The sequence below is a fragment of the Perna viridis genome, chromosome 1 (assembly GCF_037379345.1).
Source record: "Perna viridis isolate PV_CMFRI_1.1 ecotype Kerala chromosome 1, ASM3737934v1, whole genome shotgun sequence".
Lineage (NCBI taxonomy): Eukaryota > Metazoa > Mollusca > Bivalvia > Mytilida > Mytilidae > Perna > Perna viridis.
This window is the reverse complement of record NC_142445.1, coordinates 3,034,749-3,054,425: the sequence shown is the minus strand read 5'-3', so window position 1 is coordinate 3,054,425 and position 19,677 is coordinate 3,034,749. Positions and strand designations below refer to the sequence as shown.

At 34.2% G+C, this 19,677-nt stretch overlaps 1 protein-coding gene across 5 annotated transcripts; it reads left to right on the top strand.

The window, feature by feature from the left end:
• The first annotated feature begins 737 nt into the window (after nucleotides 1-737).
• LOC148626866 (uncharacterized) lies at nucleotides 738-15,617 on the top strand. Of its 5 annotated transcripts, none has more exons than XM_088552010.1 (7): nucleotides 738-993; nucleotides 7,348-7,400; nucleotides 9,358-9,426; nucleotides 9,835-10,091; nucleotides 10,566-10,749; nucleotides 12,039-12,215; nucleotides 14,519-15,617. In XM_088552010.1, exons 3-7 carry the CDS (start codon nucleotides 9,363-9,365, stop codon nucleotides 15,013-15,015), a joined length of 1,179 nt encoding a protein of 392 aa, XP_088408136.1. In that variant the 5' UTR covers nucleotides 738-993; nucleotides 7,348-7,400; nucleotides 9,358-9,362; the 3' UTR covers nucleotides 15,016-15,617. The 5 variants fall into 5 exon arrangements, with proteins under 5 accessions (XP_088408136.1, XP_088407976.1, XP_088408055.1 ...); XM_088551850.1 differs by having other exon boundaries at nucleotides 7,348-7,406; XM_088551929.1 differs by having other exon boundaries at nucleotides 7,348-7,431.
• Nucleotides 15,618-19,677: the final 4,060 nt, after the last annotated feature.

Sequence of the window (19,677 nt, the reverse complement as noted above, 5' to 3'; positions counted from 1 at the left end):
AACAAGTCTGCATGCAGATAAATAAAAACTTGACAATACACGTATAATGTAATAACCAGAAATTATTATGGTATTTGGTAATGTTTAAGATACTCCTGCACTTGTAATTTAAACAAAAAAATATTTTTGTATAGAATCTGATAACTGTATTTCAAATAAAATTCTTTTTTTTTTTCTATTAATTAGTGACAATTTAATTGTTCAATTTGGCAGATGTTTTTTGGCTAAATAAAACCTGGTCCGCTGTTGCGAATAAATCCACTTGGTTGAACAATGGCTGATTGTACTTTTCAACTGAACCAGACTATTTTGCTGATTTTCGCATATATACGCTTTGATTACCTATAAAAATATTTTAACGAAAGTTTGGTTACTATGGAAATTTCTCAGGTTAAATGAGGATATGTGTATCCTTCACAATCAAAGAAGAATCAATATTTCCTAATATTGATATCAAAGCTTTTAAAAATGGAACTGATGTTTAAAACAAATTTTATTTCCCTTGAAGGATTTAAAAGTTTCTTTGTCCTCGCTTCCGCCTTTTATTGTGTCGGTTTTTAGCTTTAGGTATTCATCACATGTTTACGATTATACAATTCAATAAAAATGAAAATATTAGATATTTAGCAAATTGTGAGTAAATATAATTTCTGTCCATTGTTATCAATTGTAAAAAGCTTCCGGCATGGAGGAGTCGTTTTCGCCACACCACCTGCGGGATTGATAAATAACTGATACATATCTGATATTGATTTTTAGAAAATATTGTTAAGATTATAATACGTGTCAGGAGCTGTAATTGATGTTAATTGATTGCTAAAATAATGATTTCCGTATAGAGCCTCAGATTCTAAAACAACGAATCAAAAGCCGGATGGCATCTGTGGTTTTGTATTTGGGTCACAAAGCGCGGACGCTTCGAGATTGATTCACGTTCGTATTGTGTTTGATGGTTTATATTATTCATATTTTTGCACAGAAATCGTATCAACGGTAAGTGGATTTTTAATTTTTGACAATTTACTTTTTAATGGAAATGTCCTACAATAGAAAGATGGTCGCATATTTTATGTAAATTTTTCCGCATGTTGCCTCAGCAGCTGGCTTAAAATGATTTACTACCCACGTATTTCACATTTACCATGCACTATTAACAAATACACAATATCGAAAAATGATATATGTTATACAGCAAAAACAAGATTGAATGATATTTGGAATTCCAAATGATGATGAATCGTAGCTTTATCAGCCTATGTAATGGATCGATATACTTTTATGATAAAAAGTTTGACATTTACAACAAATTATTAAGTATTTTCATGTTAATACGAACTAAATGTTAAATGTGCATTGTATCAACCGAAGACCACATTTCAAGTCGGCATTAAATGAGAAAAGGTAGTTTTTTGTAACAAGGGGTAAAATCGCAGTTCATTATAACAATGATTGAGCAGCTGACGTATTGATTCTCTAACGGGATTACAAACGCTTCACAGATAATATCACAGGTATGAATTGTGAAAGTACACATCTCGACGACGAACTAGTGCTGGTTTTGTGTTCCCTGTGTATTTTTTAGACTACAACTGATGATCGAATATAGAAACTCCGGGTGTTGTACATGATTGAGTAATTGAAATATATGCTCCTCACAATATCAGAGGTCCTGTTCCACCTTGGTGTCGACACAAGTGGACAAAATAACCCTGATATTGTGAGTATAGCGAATGGATTCAGACGAAACCACAAAGTATCGTTTTTAAAAGAACTTCACTATGCAGATACATTTTTTATTTACCAATTAATGTGCAATAAAGGCAGTCCTGATCACAGCATGAATTATTCATAAAATTATAAAGTAATATACGTCATTACCAGGCGGAGATCAAGGTCAATAATAGTTAGCAAAAAACTTTAGGTGTCTCCACAGAGTCATTTTAAGGTATTCTCATGTGAGCTCTTATTAGAAGAAGCATATTCGTGACACACATATACTAGAAGGATTTTTAGAAAAAATAGTTTAAATATAGTTAATCTAATTAAAATAAGACCTATCCATTGTTCCATTCAGTCACTGCTAGTAGGATCCTCAATGCAGTGCATGACTGAGTTAACAATAAAAAAAAATAGTGATAAGCAGAATTTAAAAAAAAAACTTTCAAAAAAGGCATATGTTTAAGGAGCATCAAGTGCACCAATCCATCATTTGTAACACAAGTCATTTATTAAAAGAGATTAATATTGAATCCCTTAAATTTTGTGTGGGTTTTTTACTAGATTTACATTATTATGATTTTCTGTGTAAGAATCTTGATGTCTAAAAACATTTATTAACAGAAATCTATAATTGATAAACAATCGCGAGGCACTATTTACATAACTTTATCTGGTGATTCACTGATTGATAAATCATTGGCCTTTTAAGAATATTGGTCAAGGTCAGATCTACACTTCTTTATGCTTGAAACATTTGAGTTTCTTTAATGGTTTTAGGTGTATGATTGAAAACTAGACCTTTTAAGTATTTATGGTTACGGAATAATGAAGTTGGGAACATGAAAAAAAGGAAACAGTGAGGAATAACACAGTTGTTATTCAAAACTATAGGAAACATTATACCCAAATTTCTAGATAGTAGTGGACATCCCTCAAATCAAATAATGTGTATGATATAATGAGAATGAATATGGAGTATATGTCGAAGAGACAAAAAACCCACCAGGATAGAAAATGTCAGCTCAAGGCCACCCTTTGGTCCTCAATGAACGACGAAGAAACACTCACACCACAGGACAGACTGCAGCTGGCCCCTAAACATTATACACAGGTACAGCGAAATAGTTAATTGCCCCTTTATACTCCAGCAGTATAATAGTAAACTAAAGGTGAAAACCAAACAATGACAAGTGGGGAAAAGAGTTATTTCAATTTTGCATGAAGCGTATTATAGCAGGTATGATGTCGAAATGGCGGGGATAGTTTTCAATATGATGTATTAGCTGCAGTAAAATATGTACATGTAAACGTAGCCCTTTATATTACTAAGTTAATCTATTCATAAATATTAGCAAGAAATGTACTTAGTGTGAACAGTGCATAGTAATCTTAAGGCTTCCTTACTCTCCTGCAAATAATATCGTACTTAATAGAAACAAGAAATACCACAGATATATACTTTACCTTTTATCCAATAACTGAGAACTAATAGTCCATGGGCTGGCAGGGTCCACCGTGCACCCCCACCCCACCCATCAACTTCATGTTGATTTTTAGGTACCTTTATACCTCCCATTACCAAATCAGTTTGTCGCCAAAGAATATTCTTGGATTCTTGTTTTAGTATAAGCCTATATTTGTACCCTACTGGGTCAAAAAGCCAAGATTTCTGTGACTTAAATGTTTGAGCGTCTTAGCCTTCCTGGGATAACGTGTGCAAAAACTTAACAATGTCTCAGCTTAACAATGGTACCAAGAAAGTTACGATAACACTGAGGGTTTTGTAGTAAAATGAAAAACAATGTATTCCCACCCCGCCGAAAAATCGCTTAAATTAATATATTTTTCAATGTCAAAACCCATAGAGTATTTATGTTCCAGTAAAAAATGGCTTATTTGGTATTTTCTGTTTATTATTATCACATTTTATACTTCTGGGATTCTTTTGATGAATTTTGGCGATTTTGGTAGTCAGAATTTATGGGAAAAAATGTCAAAGGTCGCAAAAATTCGACTCTACAAGTTATTACTTAACTGAAACGTCTCAAACTTGGAATCATTCGATATATAAATCAATTTTCTACATAGATAAACCACGAAAAACTAATTATCAAGAAACAATTTTAAAAAAGTGTTAAAAATATTACCCTACCCCTAGAAAACTGGTCTCAGTTATCAAACAGAATTCTCATTCACAGCATACTGACATTGTAGAACTCATATTTTGGGCTTTAATAATTAAAATAATGATGTATATAATATATCTGATCAATTCAGGCGCTAACATTTTCCATTTGGGGCGAAATTACTATAAGATCGGAAAATGGGAATTTTCAGAATTTTAGAATTTTTTACTATATCACCCGACATTGTCTTTTTTCAGAATACTGTAGTTTAAAAAAGCCTTTGTGTGATACGATTCATTATTACAATGTCTTAGGTTCAAAATGAGCCCAAGTAATAAATATTTGAACTTTTCCAAGTCAAGTTAGGTGAAAAATTGCCACCCCTACCCATGATAAAAATGCATCAACATAAACTAAAATTTTTGGCATATAAATGGTATACAATAGACATATTGGGTACTATTGTTTTAATTGTCGATGTATTCAAAATACCTGCTCATTTCAGGTGCGTATTTTTCAGTTTCAGTACGACAATAATGAGTTTTTCACAAAATTAAGAATTTTTGGATTTTCATCTTTTCTTCCATTTCTACGGTAGTTGTATTTTTTTTTTAAGCACTCTTAGCAACATCAAACACAATTTTGTATATACACACATCTATATAGCATCTAAGCTTTCTCACGAGCCAAGGCATCACATACTTTAACGAATTCCAAGCCATAAAGGCGAAAGAATGGTACCCCATACCCACTAAAATTTCCGTGAAAAAACCAGAATTCGTATGTGGTAGATTTGCATTTTTTAAATGGTGATGGATATATGTATGCCAAACATTCATCGTAGTTGCTTCTTTGAAACCTTATATGTATAAAAATAAAAGTAGCAAACAAAATCAAATCAAGTAAAAATTGTGATATTGTAAACAAAAACTATACAATTTACATGCTAAAATGCGTGATCATCTGTTTTATTCTTAAATTTCCCTTTTTTGTAATATTTTGTCGTCTTCGGGGCAATAAAAGCATAATTTTGCTTGACAGTGTGATTGTTACAAGAAGATCTCCATAATAAATACAAGACAGACATTGCGTACAGTCCATGTATTCTAAAAATGATCATTATCTTTCACCTGGGGCAGATTTTAGTGGGTAGGGGTAGCATTCTTTCGCCCAAATGGTCTGGAATACGTTTAGTTGCGGATTGCCTTGGCTCATTAGAAAGGTAAGCTGCTACATAAATGTGTTTGAATATACAAAAACTTGTTTGAAGTAGTGGACTTGAAAAACATTGCCCATTACAGGCGAAATATTAAATGCCGAAAATTACCAATTTCATGAAAAACTCGTTATTGTCAGCTTGAAACAAAAAATACCTCGCCTGAAATGAGACGTTATGTTGAATACATCGATAATTAAAAGCAATAGTACCCAACATGCTTTTTTACATCGATTATGTGCTAATAATTAACATTTTGGTTCATATTGAGGCATTTTATCATGGGTGGGGGTGGAAATCTTTTACCTAATTGGACTTGGAAAAGTTAAAATATATTGCTTGGGCTCATTACAAAGCTAAGAAACAATTTGATCGTATTTGAATATACAAAAGCTTATTTGAAGTACAGTATTTGAAAAAAAATGCCAGTTATAGGTGAAATGGAAGGAAGTATGAAATTCTGAGAATACCCTTTTTTATTAAAAAAACTCATTATTGTCTCATTGAAGCTGAAAAATACGCCGCTGAAATGAGCAAATATGTTGGATACATCGATGAATAAAGCAATAGTACCCAACATGTCTATAGTAAACCGTCTACATATTAATTATTAACATTTGGGTTCATGTTGATGAATTTTTTATCATAGGTAGGGGAGGCAAGTTTTCACCTAACTTGACTTAGAAAAGTTCAAATATTTATTACTTGGGCTCATTTTGAAGCTAAGACATCATATTATTGTACTGTATCACCTAAAAGCTTGATTGAACTACGGTATTCTGAGGAAAAGCGAAATATAGGGTGATATAGAAGAAATTCTGAAATTCTGAAAATTTCTTTTTTTCCAAATTTATAGTAATTGTCAACCCAAAAATAAACTCTAAGCATCCGAATTGATCAGATATGTTAGGTACATCATTAACTTAATTATGAATGCATAAAACATGAGTTCTACGGTGTCAGTATGCTGTGAATGAGAATTCTGTTTGATACCGAGACCAGTTTTCTAGGTGTAGGGGTAGTAATTTTAACATTTTCTAAAAATGCATTCTTGAAATTTAGTTTTTCGTGATTTATCTATGTAGGAAATTGAATTATCTATCGAATAATATCAAGTTTGAGACGTTTTATTTGAGTAATAACTTGTACAGTTCGAATTATTGTGACTTTTGACCGAAAAATCGAAAATCCCATTTTTCGCATTTTTTCCCATAAATTCTGACTACCAAAATCGCCAAAATTCATCAAAAGAATCCCAGAAGTATAAAATGTGATAATACTAAACAGAAAATACCAAATAAGCCATTTTTTACTGGAGCTTAAATACTCTATGGGTTTTGACATTGAAAAATATATTAATTTAAGCGATTTTTCGGCGGGTGGGAATAGATTTTTTCATTTTACCACAAAACCCTAAGTGTTACCACACCTTTCCTGGTACCATTGTAAAGCTGAGACATTGGGCTTAACGATGATATCTTAGTTTTTTCACACATGTTATCCCAGGAAGGCTAAGACGCTCAAACATTTAAGTCACAGAAATCTTGGCTTTTTGACCCAGTAGGGTACAAATATAGGCTTATACTAAAAAAAAGAATCCGAGAATATTCTTTGGCGACAAATTGATCCGGTAATGGAAGGTATAAAGGTATAAAGGTACCTAAAAATCACCATGAAGTTGATGAGTGTGTTTGTGTGTAGGTGGGGGGGGGGGTGCTCGAAAAAATATGTCGGCGGAGTAGGGGTACATTTTTTTCATTTTACCGCTAATTCTAAGTGTTCTTTCTTGGTGCTATTGTAAAGCTGAGACATTGAGCTGCATAATGATGCATACATTTGTATGTTTACTTCGTTCTGTAGAAAGAAGATGTTCGTAGAATAAAAAAAAAACTTTAAAAATAGTTTTTTGCCTCAACGTGGTATGAAACGTAGCCAAAAAATACAAGAATGCTTCAGTTTATTTTTTGGCGACAAAAAGATTCGTAAATAGAAGGTATAAGGGTACCTGAAAATTATGTTTTGGTTGATGAGTTGTGGGCGCACGGGGGATTATCTCAGCCCACGTACTATGAGAGTGACTGTCGTTGACTTGTTTTACCAACAAACTACATCACTATCCTGCAGTTATTTCTAGTAGTATTTCATACATCTAATGAAATTGTATCAAATCGTCCTTGTGACTTGTTGTTCTTCTCGTTATAAATTTGAAAATTATCTTTAAACATTTTCTTTGAGTAAAATTATACTGGCTTGGATATCAAAAATTAAGACGGGGCAATTATTTAGATTTCAGCATCATATAAAACAGCAGATATACAAGTAAACACCGTGTGCTAAAGGTAGATGTGAGTTGAAAATTTAATTCAGGAGGTACGAATGATTGAAATCCGTGGACAAAATAATACCGGGAACGTCTAAAAGACAAAACCGGGATCACCTATAATAACATATCGAGAACGCCTACAGGACCCTACCGAGAACGCCTACAAGATAATACCGGGAACAACTACAAGGCAATACCAAGAACACCCACAGAACTCAGGCTACCGGATACACCTACATGACAATGCCGGGAACATCAACTAGGCACTACCAGAAACAACTACAGGATCATACCGTGAACGCCTACAAAACAATACCGGGAACAACTACGGATAATACCGGAATCGCCTATACAGTACAATACTGGGAACGCCTACAGGACAATACCGGGAACACCTACAGGACAATACCGGAAACAATTACAGGACAAGCCGGGGATCGCCTACAAGGCAATAGCGAGAACGCTTACAGGACAATACCGGTAAAACTTACAAGACAATATCGGGAACATCTACAAGATAATACCGGGAATGCCTACATGACAATACCAGGAACACCTATAGGACAATACCGGAAACGATTACAGGACAACCCCGGGATCGCCTACAAGGCAATAGCGGGAACGCTTACAGGACAATATCGGGAACACCAACATGACAATACCGGGAAAACCTACACGACAATATCGGGAACACTTACTGGACAATACCGGAAACGCTTAGAGGAAAACACCGGAAACATTTACAAGACAATGCTATACAGCAATACTTTGAAAGAGTAAACAAGGGAACCAAGGTTATAGCGGTAATCAAGAGAATCTAATCCAGGGACAAAGACCAGACATGGAAAACAGACATACACAACAAAGAACATAAAGTAACTAAAATCATACATACAAAATAACAAAAGTAAATGAGCAGCTCGGACTCCACTAAAACTGGGAGCATGGACCAGGTGCACCAAAAATCACACAACGCAAAACAAAAAAAAAATGTAACTGATAAATACATGTACAGAGACTCCAACAACACAAACACTACTAAAACAGGGTTGAGCGCCGATGCTCTTGGAGGGGCGAGCTACTTAAATTGCAGGACACTCGGCGTGCTGCTCGATGATGGTAAAGTCTAGAAAAATGGGAAAATATTTGTCAGATAGAGCCTAGAGGTCTTAGAATGAAATGTTTCTTTTTTTCCTTACTGAGGATTTAATATTAAGGCAGAGTACTAAGCTTAGCAGGTGATACTAGTCTAGTGTTTGAGATGTGCTAGTATGGATACAGCCCTATCTTAATCATTTAGCTCAAGAGACAATAACAGGACAGGAAAAAAACACACAAAAACCACTAGAAAAACAAAACGCTGAAATACAATTCCCCAAAGAAAACCCACAAATAACAGAAGATATGTGAGCAATATGATTTTTAACAATGACAATCTGTTAGGCATGAAACCCTGTAACCTTGGTATTGCCAACAATAGATTGTGTTAACTTTTCATTATAGAAATAAATGAATATATATGGATTTTCAAAAAGAAAAATGTAAATTCATTAGACATCGTATGTATTGTCTGATCCAATCACTCTAGTTTATACATTTGTGATCGGAATCGATTTGGAATCAGGCTCCAAGTGATACACAATGAACATCCTAAGTATTGATTGATTCGCCTCAGATTTTGTTATGTTTTCTACCGTGTTGTATTCTAAATACACGTTGTTAAGGTTGCGATATGTAATTACATTGAAGATTTATCTGATGATCCTGTAACCAGCAGTAGAACTTATTGATTCGTAATTATAAAAGTACAAAATGTAGCTAGCATTCTGATACATCCTTCATTCATATTCCCTTCGTAATTATAATGACACAGCTATAAAAGCATGTCTAACGTCTGGGAGTAGATATATATACGACAATATGCTTAATTTCACATGATATAGTATATTCTATAGTTGATCTATCTCTTGCAGGAACAATGGCAAGTTATAGTGTTGTGGTTTGCCTGTTATCTGCTGTAGTCTGTGGAATTTACGCTCAAGGTAAATCTTAAGCTTCATGTTATTATAATGTCTACGGTCAAGATTTATCTTTAGATTATTAATCATATAGTAGTAGGATCGTTTAATCTGACGATCCAAGCCATCCCAGGAAATATATATTCAAATAACAAATTACGCTTAAGTTAAATATCTATCAAAGAAAAGCTTCAGAGTTGTGTGCGGTGGACTTCATTTATAAAAAAAGTTCTATTTTATTTAGATCAAATGATCCAACTCCAAAAGTTATCTGAAAATAAGTTTTTTTAAACTTAAAATAAGTTACATATTCAGAGTAAGATATTCTTACAAATGAAGAGTGGTGCCAAAGCGATCTCAAGCGTCGGAACTACTTGTAGGATATTTACGTATGCAATGGTTATATTATACATACTTTATTTGTCTTTTTAGCAATGTACAATTTAGACGATTCTTCCAACAACCACTGTGGCAAAACGATTGAAATCCAACCAGATGAAAGAATTATTCTAAAAAGTTCTGGGCGAACCAACATCGGTTTCTGTTCCGGTCTTATTTATGCCATTAAGAAAGATAACAAGAAATGTCACGGCATGTGCATGTCTGTGACGTCACAATACATAGACATATGTCATGCCAAAGTTCAACTCAAAGGCATGGCTTTTGGTAAAGATGATGACCCATATAAAGTAAGCTTTCATTTCGTTTAACTAGGGAAAATAAAACGACAAAAGATGGAAATAATTCGAATACATTTGTGTTTGGACAATATTTAAACCCCCTGTAAACAACCAAGCCACTAAAGAGAGCTCAATGCCAGTGATCTATGTTGTTTTTGTTGTTTTATGTTACCATTATACTGGGGATATTTTTGTCCTACTTAATCCTTCTCCCCCAACGAAGTTGTTTTGGTCGGTTACCTATGAACATTTTTTACAATAAAATGGCAAATATGGCTATATTTTAAAGATTATAAAGAGAGCCTTATATTTTATCAAGACCAGATATGGGATATGACGTGCAGGTCTTTACAGATTTCACTATTGCATAAACAGAATTAAAGATTAAAAACACTATTTTAGTAAATTAAATGTGAACAAACATCATTAAAACGAATCATTGTCTTCCCCTATTCTTATAATCTTCACACTTTATGCCTACAGGAGATGAGCTGTTTCCATCGACTCCCTCGGGAGTGGTGTTTCGATACTAATGCTATGGCGGTAGAGATTGCCGAGTCGTATTTCTACAACAAGGAGATGTCAAAGCGTCATTACAACTTCTCTATTGAAGTCAATCCGATCTGTGATGATTCGCCCTTTGGTAAAGATATAAAGGCCAGACAAGGTAGCTATTTACAATTTATCTTCATAATTAATGGATTTACATGAAGATGTGTATTACAATTTACTTTGTTATTTTAGGGCCTTCAAAAAAGCTTTCTAAATCATATTTGCTGACAATGACAGGCAGCCTTTCTAAAGAAGCAATATAAATGATACTAAGCCTAAGGAGGGGACCAAATAAAAGGGACCAGGAAAAAAAGAAAAGTAGACAAAGAAAGAAAATGTAGATTTTTTTTTTTTTTGGCCCTTTAGGATCAAAATATCTTATTTCGCCGGTTCATGCCTGGAATTTCCTTACTGTTTCTGAACACTACACAAAAATTTAGTCCAAATGTAATTCCTTTTCTATCATTCAACACATCTTCTATAACCTGAAAATATGTTTATGGCAATAATTCAGCTCAATCATATTCTATTATTTCTGCAAATAGAATTAAGAACTAGTCTTCAAATGATCTGAAGTTTTATGGGATTCCTTTTTGGCCTTGAAAGATGATTAATAAAAAAAATAGCATTTTGGGAATTGAGTTCTTGCAGTAATGTGTCAAGAAGCATTAAATGTGCTCACCGTGTTCCATTTAACACAATTATCAGTCAACATTAATACTTTGTGATTAATGAACAGGAAGTGAAGAGCAGTGATTTTAATCAAGTAAAATTGGCGGCAAAATTCAAATTGATAAAAAGTGTATAGTTTTGTAAATCTTATATTGATCAATGAAATTGTTTTCGTAAGCTGAAATTGGTTCTGTTTGAGTATAATTACAGTGTAGGATAATACTTTTTTGAAATAATTTTGAATGTGATTGCAAATTTACTTTTGCACAGGTTTAAAACGTTGTGAAAAAGGTGAAAAGGAATGAAATACGCAAATGTGTGTGAAGTTGATTACAGTTTGTACTTCAGAAATCAGTAGTATTGATAAACCTTCAGTTTTTACATGTCAGGAAAAATTATACTAAATATTATGGGAAATGTAAATGTATGATTATAGTTTTATTTTACATCATGTAATCATTGTAAGTTTGTTCATGCTAAAATTTTAACTAGAATAAAACACCTCCAGTGCTGACCGCACTTTGAATTAATCTGAGTTAACCAAGGAACCTTATAAGGCTTGTCAATGTTGTATACGGGAATATTTATAATGCTTCATCGCAAGCCATGAACTCTTGTTTCACCTACTTTGATTCCCTCTGTGGACAGTAATTCCAGTTATATAAAAACTGCTATCAACAGACTTGTTATTGTCAGGTGCGGAATCATTCTGCTTAATCTGATTACTTGTAGACGCAAAGAAAGAGCGTGAAGACGGAGCCCGTAGCAGATCACGTGTAGAAGGGATCCTAGTGGGTGTATGTCTTGCCGTTATGTTCCTGATCATGCTTCTAATCACATGGTGTTATTACAAGAACAAACCATTCCGCAGAGATATACACAACTATCCAACCTCCCATGTTCATAAAGGTATCAATTTTACATATTTAATGAACTACCACACCTCTCACGTTCATCGAGGGAACAATTCTACATACTTCAACAACTACCATGTACACCTGTCACTTTCACAGGGGGGTAGGAAAATTCTATAGGCACAGAGGTATCGATTCTACATCGCTACACCTATTACGTACCAAAAAATAAAGACGATGCCTAAGGTGTACAACCCCGAGATTGACGATAAAAAACATTTTCTATTCTCATGTACGACTGCTCCTACTTTAAGAATTTAGAATTCAACACATAGGTTGCGTCTATTCAAAAATATGAGAAACTAGTCCTATCAAAAATCGAAATGAATCACGAAAACTGTTTTATCATTGTCTTAGCACGGGCTGACGTTTATGTCGAACTATTTTATCTCGAGCGATAGTGAGTGGTGAAATAACACCATAAATGGTCAAACTGTGGTCAAACGATGATAAAATGGAGTTTCCGTTATTTATTTCGATTTTGATTGGACTAGTTTTTCATATTTCTGAATAGACGCAACCTATGTGTTGCACGAAATGTTGGTCATGTGTTTATCATTTTACTTGTTTTACGAGGTTGCATTGTCTGACTATTTTACTTGTAGTACGAGGCGGCATAGAACAAAAACATTAACTACATCAAATTATATATAAATAATTACATTTAGAAGTTAATTCAATAAAATAATATAAAAGAAACATCGAAATTGAGTTAGAGTCTAATGTAGGGGTTAAGTCTGTGGATAATGTCCCAGTCTTTACCAGGATTTACTCCTTGTTACATAACAAATCTGTCCTTTTCATCATTACAAATCTTAGTGCCTTGTAATTTGTGTGTTGGATAAAGAGTAATCAAGGGAACCAAGTTTCTAGTGGAAATCTAAAGAATGCAATTCAGGGACAACGACCAGACATGGAAAACAGACACATACAACAAAGAACATAAAATAACCAAAAATAATACATACAAAGTAACAAAAGTAAATGAGCCAATCGGATTCCACTAAGAACTAGGAGCATGGACTAGGTGAACCGGTAGGGAAAGCGGCACCCGTTTTTCTAGAAACACCCGCCGAGTTGCTCATAAAAAGTCAAGTCCAAGGTACACGAAAGGAAAACTATGACACCTTGAACAAATCAGTTTTCATGGTGCAGATGGATACACCATAACGATCCACGAGTTCATGATAATGACCATAGAACTTCTGTAGTGATGACTTCAATCTTTTAGCAATACAACCCTGTTCCAGAAGCCTAGTTGTAAGTAGACTAGCGCGATACAAAACAAAAAGTCTTCGTAGTTACGACAAGCTCTGGCATAACGTATGAGTTGTGATATTAAAACTAACTCCATACGCATGTGCTGTAGGGATGTTACCACAGATGAAAGGAAAGTTGACAATACGGATTGAAAAGTCATCGCGTTTGTCGTATAGTTTGGTCAGTAGTTTTCCGTTACTATCATTCTTTAACTGAGGTCAAGATATGAAGCTGACTTCACAGTGTCCGTTGTATCCTTTATCGCAAGTTCTTTGGAGTAGATGCGATGTATCAAATCTCCGGAACTAGGATTGTATAACGATAATACGTCATCTATATAGCGGAAAGATTAATGGATCGAGCTAAATGATGTTCCTTCTTTTGGATCGGATCCGCTGTAAAGTCAGCCTCATAAGAGTAAAGGAATAGGTCAGCCAATAGAGGAGCACAATTTGTTGCCATTGGAATGCCGACCGTTCGTTGAAAATTGCGTCCGCCACACTTGACAAATATGTTGTCGATCAAAAATTCCAACATTTTGAAAACTTCTTTTTCTGTATTTGGAATTAATATTTTACAAAGTATGAGGAATTTTTACCAAGAACTAATGTATGTGCATTTTGTATGAATCATGATTGTTGTATTGTCCACCATGCATCATATGGAGCCCTTTAATTTGGAAATAAAATCAACTATAGGTATCGATTCGACATACCTAAACTACCACCCACTATACATCGATATCTACCCCACCTCTCACGTTCATAGAGGTATTACTTCTTTAGACTCAAACTATTACCTCACCAGTCACTACACCTCTTACGTTTATAGAATTATCAAATAAGTACCAATGTATCTTTTCTACATCATTGCACCACTCATGCATTCTACAGATTTGAATAACTACCATTCTACTCACCACCATTTAAAAACAATAAGAAAAATCTTGTTTGTTGGAAGAGTAAACTAAACAGCCGTATCAAAGTGGTTATTTGTGGAGACATTATTGTTTTACCTATAAATCTGCTTAATTTCTAGGACCATCGTTTGCTGGATTTAAAGCAAAAATGACGTTCCATAAGGCATCACATGCTGAAGATGGGGAAGTAAAGTCTAAGAAAGACAAGAAAAATAAAACATCTAAGGACGAGGCATCAATAGAGAACGAGGAGGCTAAACCTAAGAAAAAAGGTGGTCTACGGTTTCTTAATAAACTCAGGTCAAATAGAGCTGAAGAAGTTCCTCTCGTAGAAAAGAAAGACGAAAGTGCCGACGAGGAAGCTAAAATTGAAGATAAAACTGAAGAATTGAAAGACGAAAATGTTGATAAGAAATCTGACAATATAGAAGAAGTAAAGGACAATGAACAAGAAAAGACTGATGAAACTGACGATGGAAATAAATCTGAAAATCAAGGGGAGGTAACAAAGTCAGATGAAACAGGGGATAAGGAGGGACTTACTAGCGACGATGTGCCCGCAGTTACTATTACAACTCCTGGTGACGATAACAAGGAAGGCAGTAATGATTCCTGATCAATAAATGATGTAGATTCCCTGAAAAGTGATACATAATGTAGCTATGTTGTATATAGATGTTTAGAGATCTGACAGATGAGAGTTCCTAAAACATGTTTGGAATAAAATGTTAAAAATGTGCCATGTAATGGATAGAAATATGACAAATATTATACATAGATGGACATGGTAGAGAGGTAAATTATATATATATATATATATATATTGGAGCAGCTAGGATGTAAGTCAAGTTCCTGTCATCTCCATAACTTATACTTCCATAAAGAAGTACATTTTTAGTGAATTTAGTGAAATGAGATTTATCTGCCTCGAGACTTGATTTAACACTGAAACGAATGTTTAAGAGTAGTATAGAAAATTAAGAATATACATTAAGATGACTCCTATGTGTTGTTCATTGATATTATACAGAATGATGCTGTGTTGTATAATTTATCTCCAGTTTATGTTTGTATGTTTTTGGTGAAAAGTTCATTATGTATTATACATTTTTATATTCAGCCCAAGATCTCTTCCATATCCATCCATTCATGTCAGAATGACCATTGTAGAATTTATGAGTTAGGCTTTTATTTACTTATAATAAAGATTTACATTCATATAGTTATAAATCATGTTGGTTAAGGGAACAACCATTGTATTGTTATGTAGGCTGACAGGACAGGTCGTAAGGAAAAAAAATAAAAAGACAGGATCTTCTATCGCAAATTTCGTTTTACTGAACAGTGATTAACATTAAATGATTTCACGAGTAGTAACATTCGTGACAGCATAATTTCTTTCTTCAAATATATCATTATTTTTGTAGACCAATGGCGGGATTACTATATGAAATAAAATGAACTAATATGAAATAAACGAACTAATTGATTTTTTTTGTGAATCAGTATACAAATGACGTGTACGCTATTCTAATCTTCATCCATACTGCGACCTAAGAGTTGTTACTGATAATCAAAACAAAAAAATCCGTACCGTGACACCAGGAATTCTGCTGACGGCGAGAAGTCTCAAACTTTTACAGAGAATATGTTTAATCACTAGTACACGGTATTTTGATACATGCAACTGTTGGGCTAATACCGAACTTCATTCTGTATGTATCTACCCAGAATTATTACTCTTAACTAAACAACTTTTTGTAGTAATCATAGTGTTAGTCATTAGTTATGAGAATATAATCTAACTTCGGAAAGGGGAAACCGAGATAGTTTTTGTATTGTTGGCCTGTTGCATTCAAAGGTAACATACTTTGATAGGTATTAACGACGGAGTTATTTGAAAGGGTTTTTCATTTTTACATCTAGCATATAACCTATATAACGCTATAACCTTGGTTCCCTTGATTACTTTTACAATAGTCATTTACAGTTAAAGAGTAATCAAGGGAACCAAGGTTATAGCGGTAATCAAAAGAATCTAATCCAGGGACGAAGACCAGACATGGAAAGCAGACATACACAACAAAGAACATAAAGTAACTAAAATCATACATACAAAGTAACAAAAGCAAATGAGCAACTCGGACTCCACTTAAAACTGGGAGCATGGACCAGGTGCACCGGTAGGGTAAGCGTCTTCTGCTTTTCTAGAAACACCCGCCGAGTTGCTCTTAAAAAGTCAAGTCCGGGGTAGACAAACGAGGAAAGGAAAACTATGACCCGTTGAATAAATCAGTTTTCATGTGCAGATGGATACACCATAACGATCCACGAGTTCATGATGACGACCATAAAACTTCTGTAGTGATGACTTCAATCTTGTAGCAACATAACCTTGTTCCAGAAGCCTATTTGTTAGAGTTCTAGCCCGATACAAAAGAGTCTGCGTAGTTACGGCAAGCCCTGGCATAACGTATGAGTTTTGATATGAACACTCCATACGCAGGTGCTGAAGGGATGTTGCCACAGATGAAAGGAAAGTTGACAATTCTGAATGAAAAGTCATCACATAAAGGGGCCAAATAGATAATGGTCTATCATAAAGGGTAAGGGTGCCAGATAGATAATGGTCTACCATAAAGGATAAGGGGACCAGGTACAGATGCGTTTACTTCTAACCTCTCTTCGATCCTGTCAGGGTTTGCTGTCAGAACAGTTCTAATCTGTCAGGAACTGTCCAGACCCATGACACACCTTGTCAGACTCTGTCAGGACTTGAAACAATCTCTATCATAAACTGTCCTGGGTCCTGATACCGCTCTTTCTCTATCAGGAACTGTTCTACGTTGAACAGTTTCTATTACTGAACAGTTTCTAACGAGAACAGATCCTGACAGATTATAATACTATTCTTCCAAATTACGTCATTTAGAACTTTTTTGGTTCACCAGAAGACACGTATCGTAATGCCAGTCGTAAAGGTTCACCGAATTTCAGTTTATCTGAGACAGAGGATCGATAATTTACGAGAAGGCGAACATCATATGTGGAAATTGCCAAGATTTTAGTAGATTCTGAGAGAATATCTATTTCAAAAGAGGCTATTGGGCAATTTTATCAGCCAATACGTTCTCATGTCCATGGCCATTCCAGATTCGTTACTTTGAAAACTTGTTCGTGTGATGGTGTAACGATTTTTTGCTACTTCGTCGAGCGATCTCTTACGTAATTTCCGCCATCGTTTATACGTACTGTGAAAGTCGCAAAGCGAAGACGGTATAACTTCTGCGTTTCCAGTGTACAAGTAAGTGACTGCGCTTATATAAATATTCGAAATAAAACGACAATTGTAATCTGAATTGCTATTCTAAATCACGACACACAGACACAATCTTCTTTTTTGATCAGTTTTCATTTTTTAATCAAACTTCCTGTTCTAAATGACGTCACGTAGAATACAGATTTAGTGTCAGGAACTGTCCAGGGGTCTGACAGTTTAGAACAGCTTTTCGTGTTTCTTTGTCTCGACCCAGAACAGTTTCTGTCAGGATCTGTCAGGGAATTAGACAAAGTGTGTCATCATGACCCAGGACAGCCTCTGCCAGACCCTGTCAGGATTTCTGTTCTAACCGCTGTCATAGAACAGTTTTCCTGACAGATTCTGACAGATTTTGAGAGAGGTTAGAAGTAATCTCATCTGTAGATAATTGTCTACCATAAAGGGTAAAGGTGCCATATAGATAATGGTTTACAATAAAGGGCGAGTTCCTGAAAGAGAAAAGACATTAATAACAAATAGAAACAAAATGAAAATACTCTTAAAACATAAGAGTATGAGACAATCTAACTAATTTTTCATTTCTATAAAAATTGAAAAAAGAACGGATCTATTGAAATGCACCAGAGTATAGGCTAAATACAAAATAGTAAATACTTTCACAAATCACCAAAATTTTTCAAAAAGTGTAAACGCACCTTTAAATAAGTAGTGAAAGACATCTTAATTGTATTAAACTTACAAAACAATGTTCTAAGAGATTTCCTCATAAAACTGGAATATAACAATAAACCACATCGCATGGACTTGTGAAATCACTTGAACGTTGTCACAAGTAATATCATCGCATTATGCACAACACTGTTTGTAATCTTTTCGAACTTATTTGACAGTATAATTTGGATATTTTTATCATCTTTTAATGACTTAATGTTTGGTGATCTCTATAATTGTTTACTTTTCATCAAAATTAATAATAAGTTAGATAAAACTTTTTTTCTAGTTTCCAAAATCAACATATTCAGAAATCTAAGCTTAGACAAGACAAATCTGTGTGATGTCGCCTACCTTGTCCTGTCCGCCCCTACTACCTCTGTATCTTCTTGTTTATCAACTGAGTAATATAAACAATATTAAATAATGATGAAAATATCAGCTAAATTAAAACATATATACGATGATGGCTTCGGATAACATAAAGTAGAATAAATAAGAAACTATAATAATCTTAGATAATACATGGCACTCTAAGTATAGCTTTATTATTGCCATGTTAAACTATCTTAGGCGATTTAGAAAATGACAAAAAGTGACCACAACAATCTGTTCCCGTTTCATACAAAACGTTTAATAAGAATTGCGTTTTTTTTTGTCGGAGGAAGAGCAGACGATGACAAGGCGCAGAAAATAACTATACTTTCTACCACAGGGAACCTCGTCAAACTTGTTTCTGCAAACATCACTAATGGTGACGGAACCTTCCACACTTCATCAAACCAGTTTACCCAATTAAACATGCTACAGTAAACGGTGTGATGTACACACTTGTCTTCTCCCTTCTTCCTTGAAAGCATACAATTAAGAACAACAACACAACAGTAGTTATTTATATTTACTCTCAAAAGACATATAACAAGATAATAAGATATCTTAAAAGAAAAAAAATTAAAAAAGATGAAGTTACAATACTTTAAAAACTTAATGCAAAAAAGCAATACCAAATTATTTATATGTTTGAATACATTGAAATACCCCTTTAATGGGACCTTAAACCCCTGTTGTTATTTTAGTCTGAGGTGATAAAAATAAAAAAATGTTGGAGAAACGTGAATCGATCAATCATTATAAGAAATATATGAAACGAAAATTCACAATATTTGTTATCGTGCTTAACATTTTTGAACCCTCTATCGTGTTCATAAGACTAAAATAGCACATATTACAGTAGTAAGTGGGTACTTAAAAAAGCTTAATTTAGTCAAACTAAGTCAAGTACTTGGT

What these genes read in the sequence shown, in the direction of transcription:
- LOC148626866 (XM_088552010.1), top strand. Translation starts at nt 9,363, where the DNA reads ATGGCAAGTTATAGTGTTGTGGTTTGCCTGTTATCTGCTGTAGTCTGT. An exon ending in CTGTGGAATTTACGCTCAAG is followed by an intron (nt 9,427 to 9,834) that starts GTAAATCTTAAG and finishes TTGTCTTTTTAG; the next exon opens with CAATGTACAATTTAGACGAT. An exon ending in AGATATAAAGGCCAGACAAG is followed by an intron (nt 10,750 to 12,038) that starts GTAGCTATTTAC and finishes GATTACTTGTAG; the next exon opens with ACGCAAAGAAAGAGCGTGAA.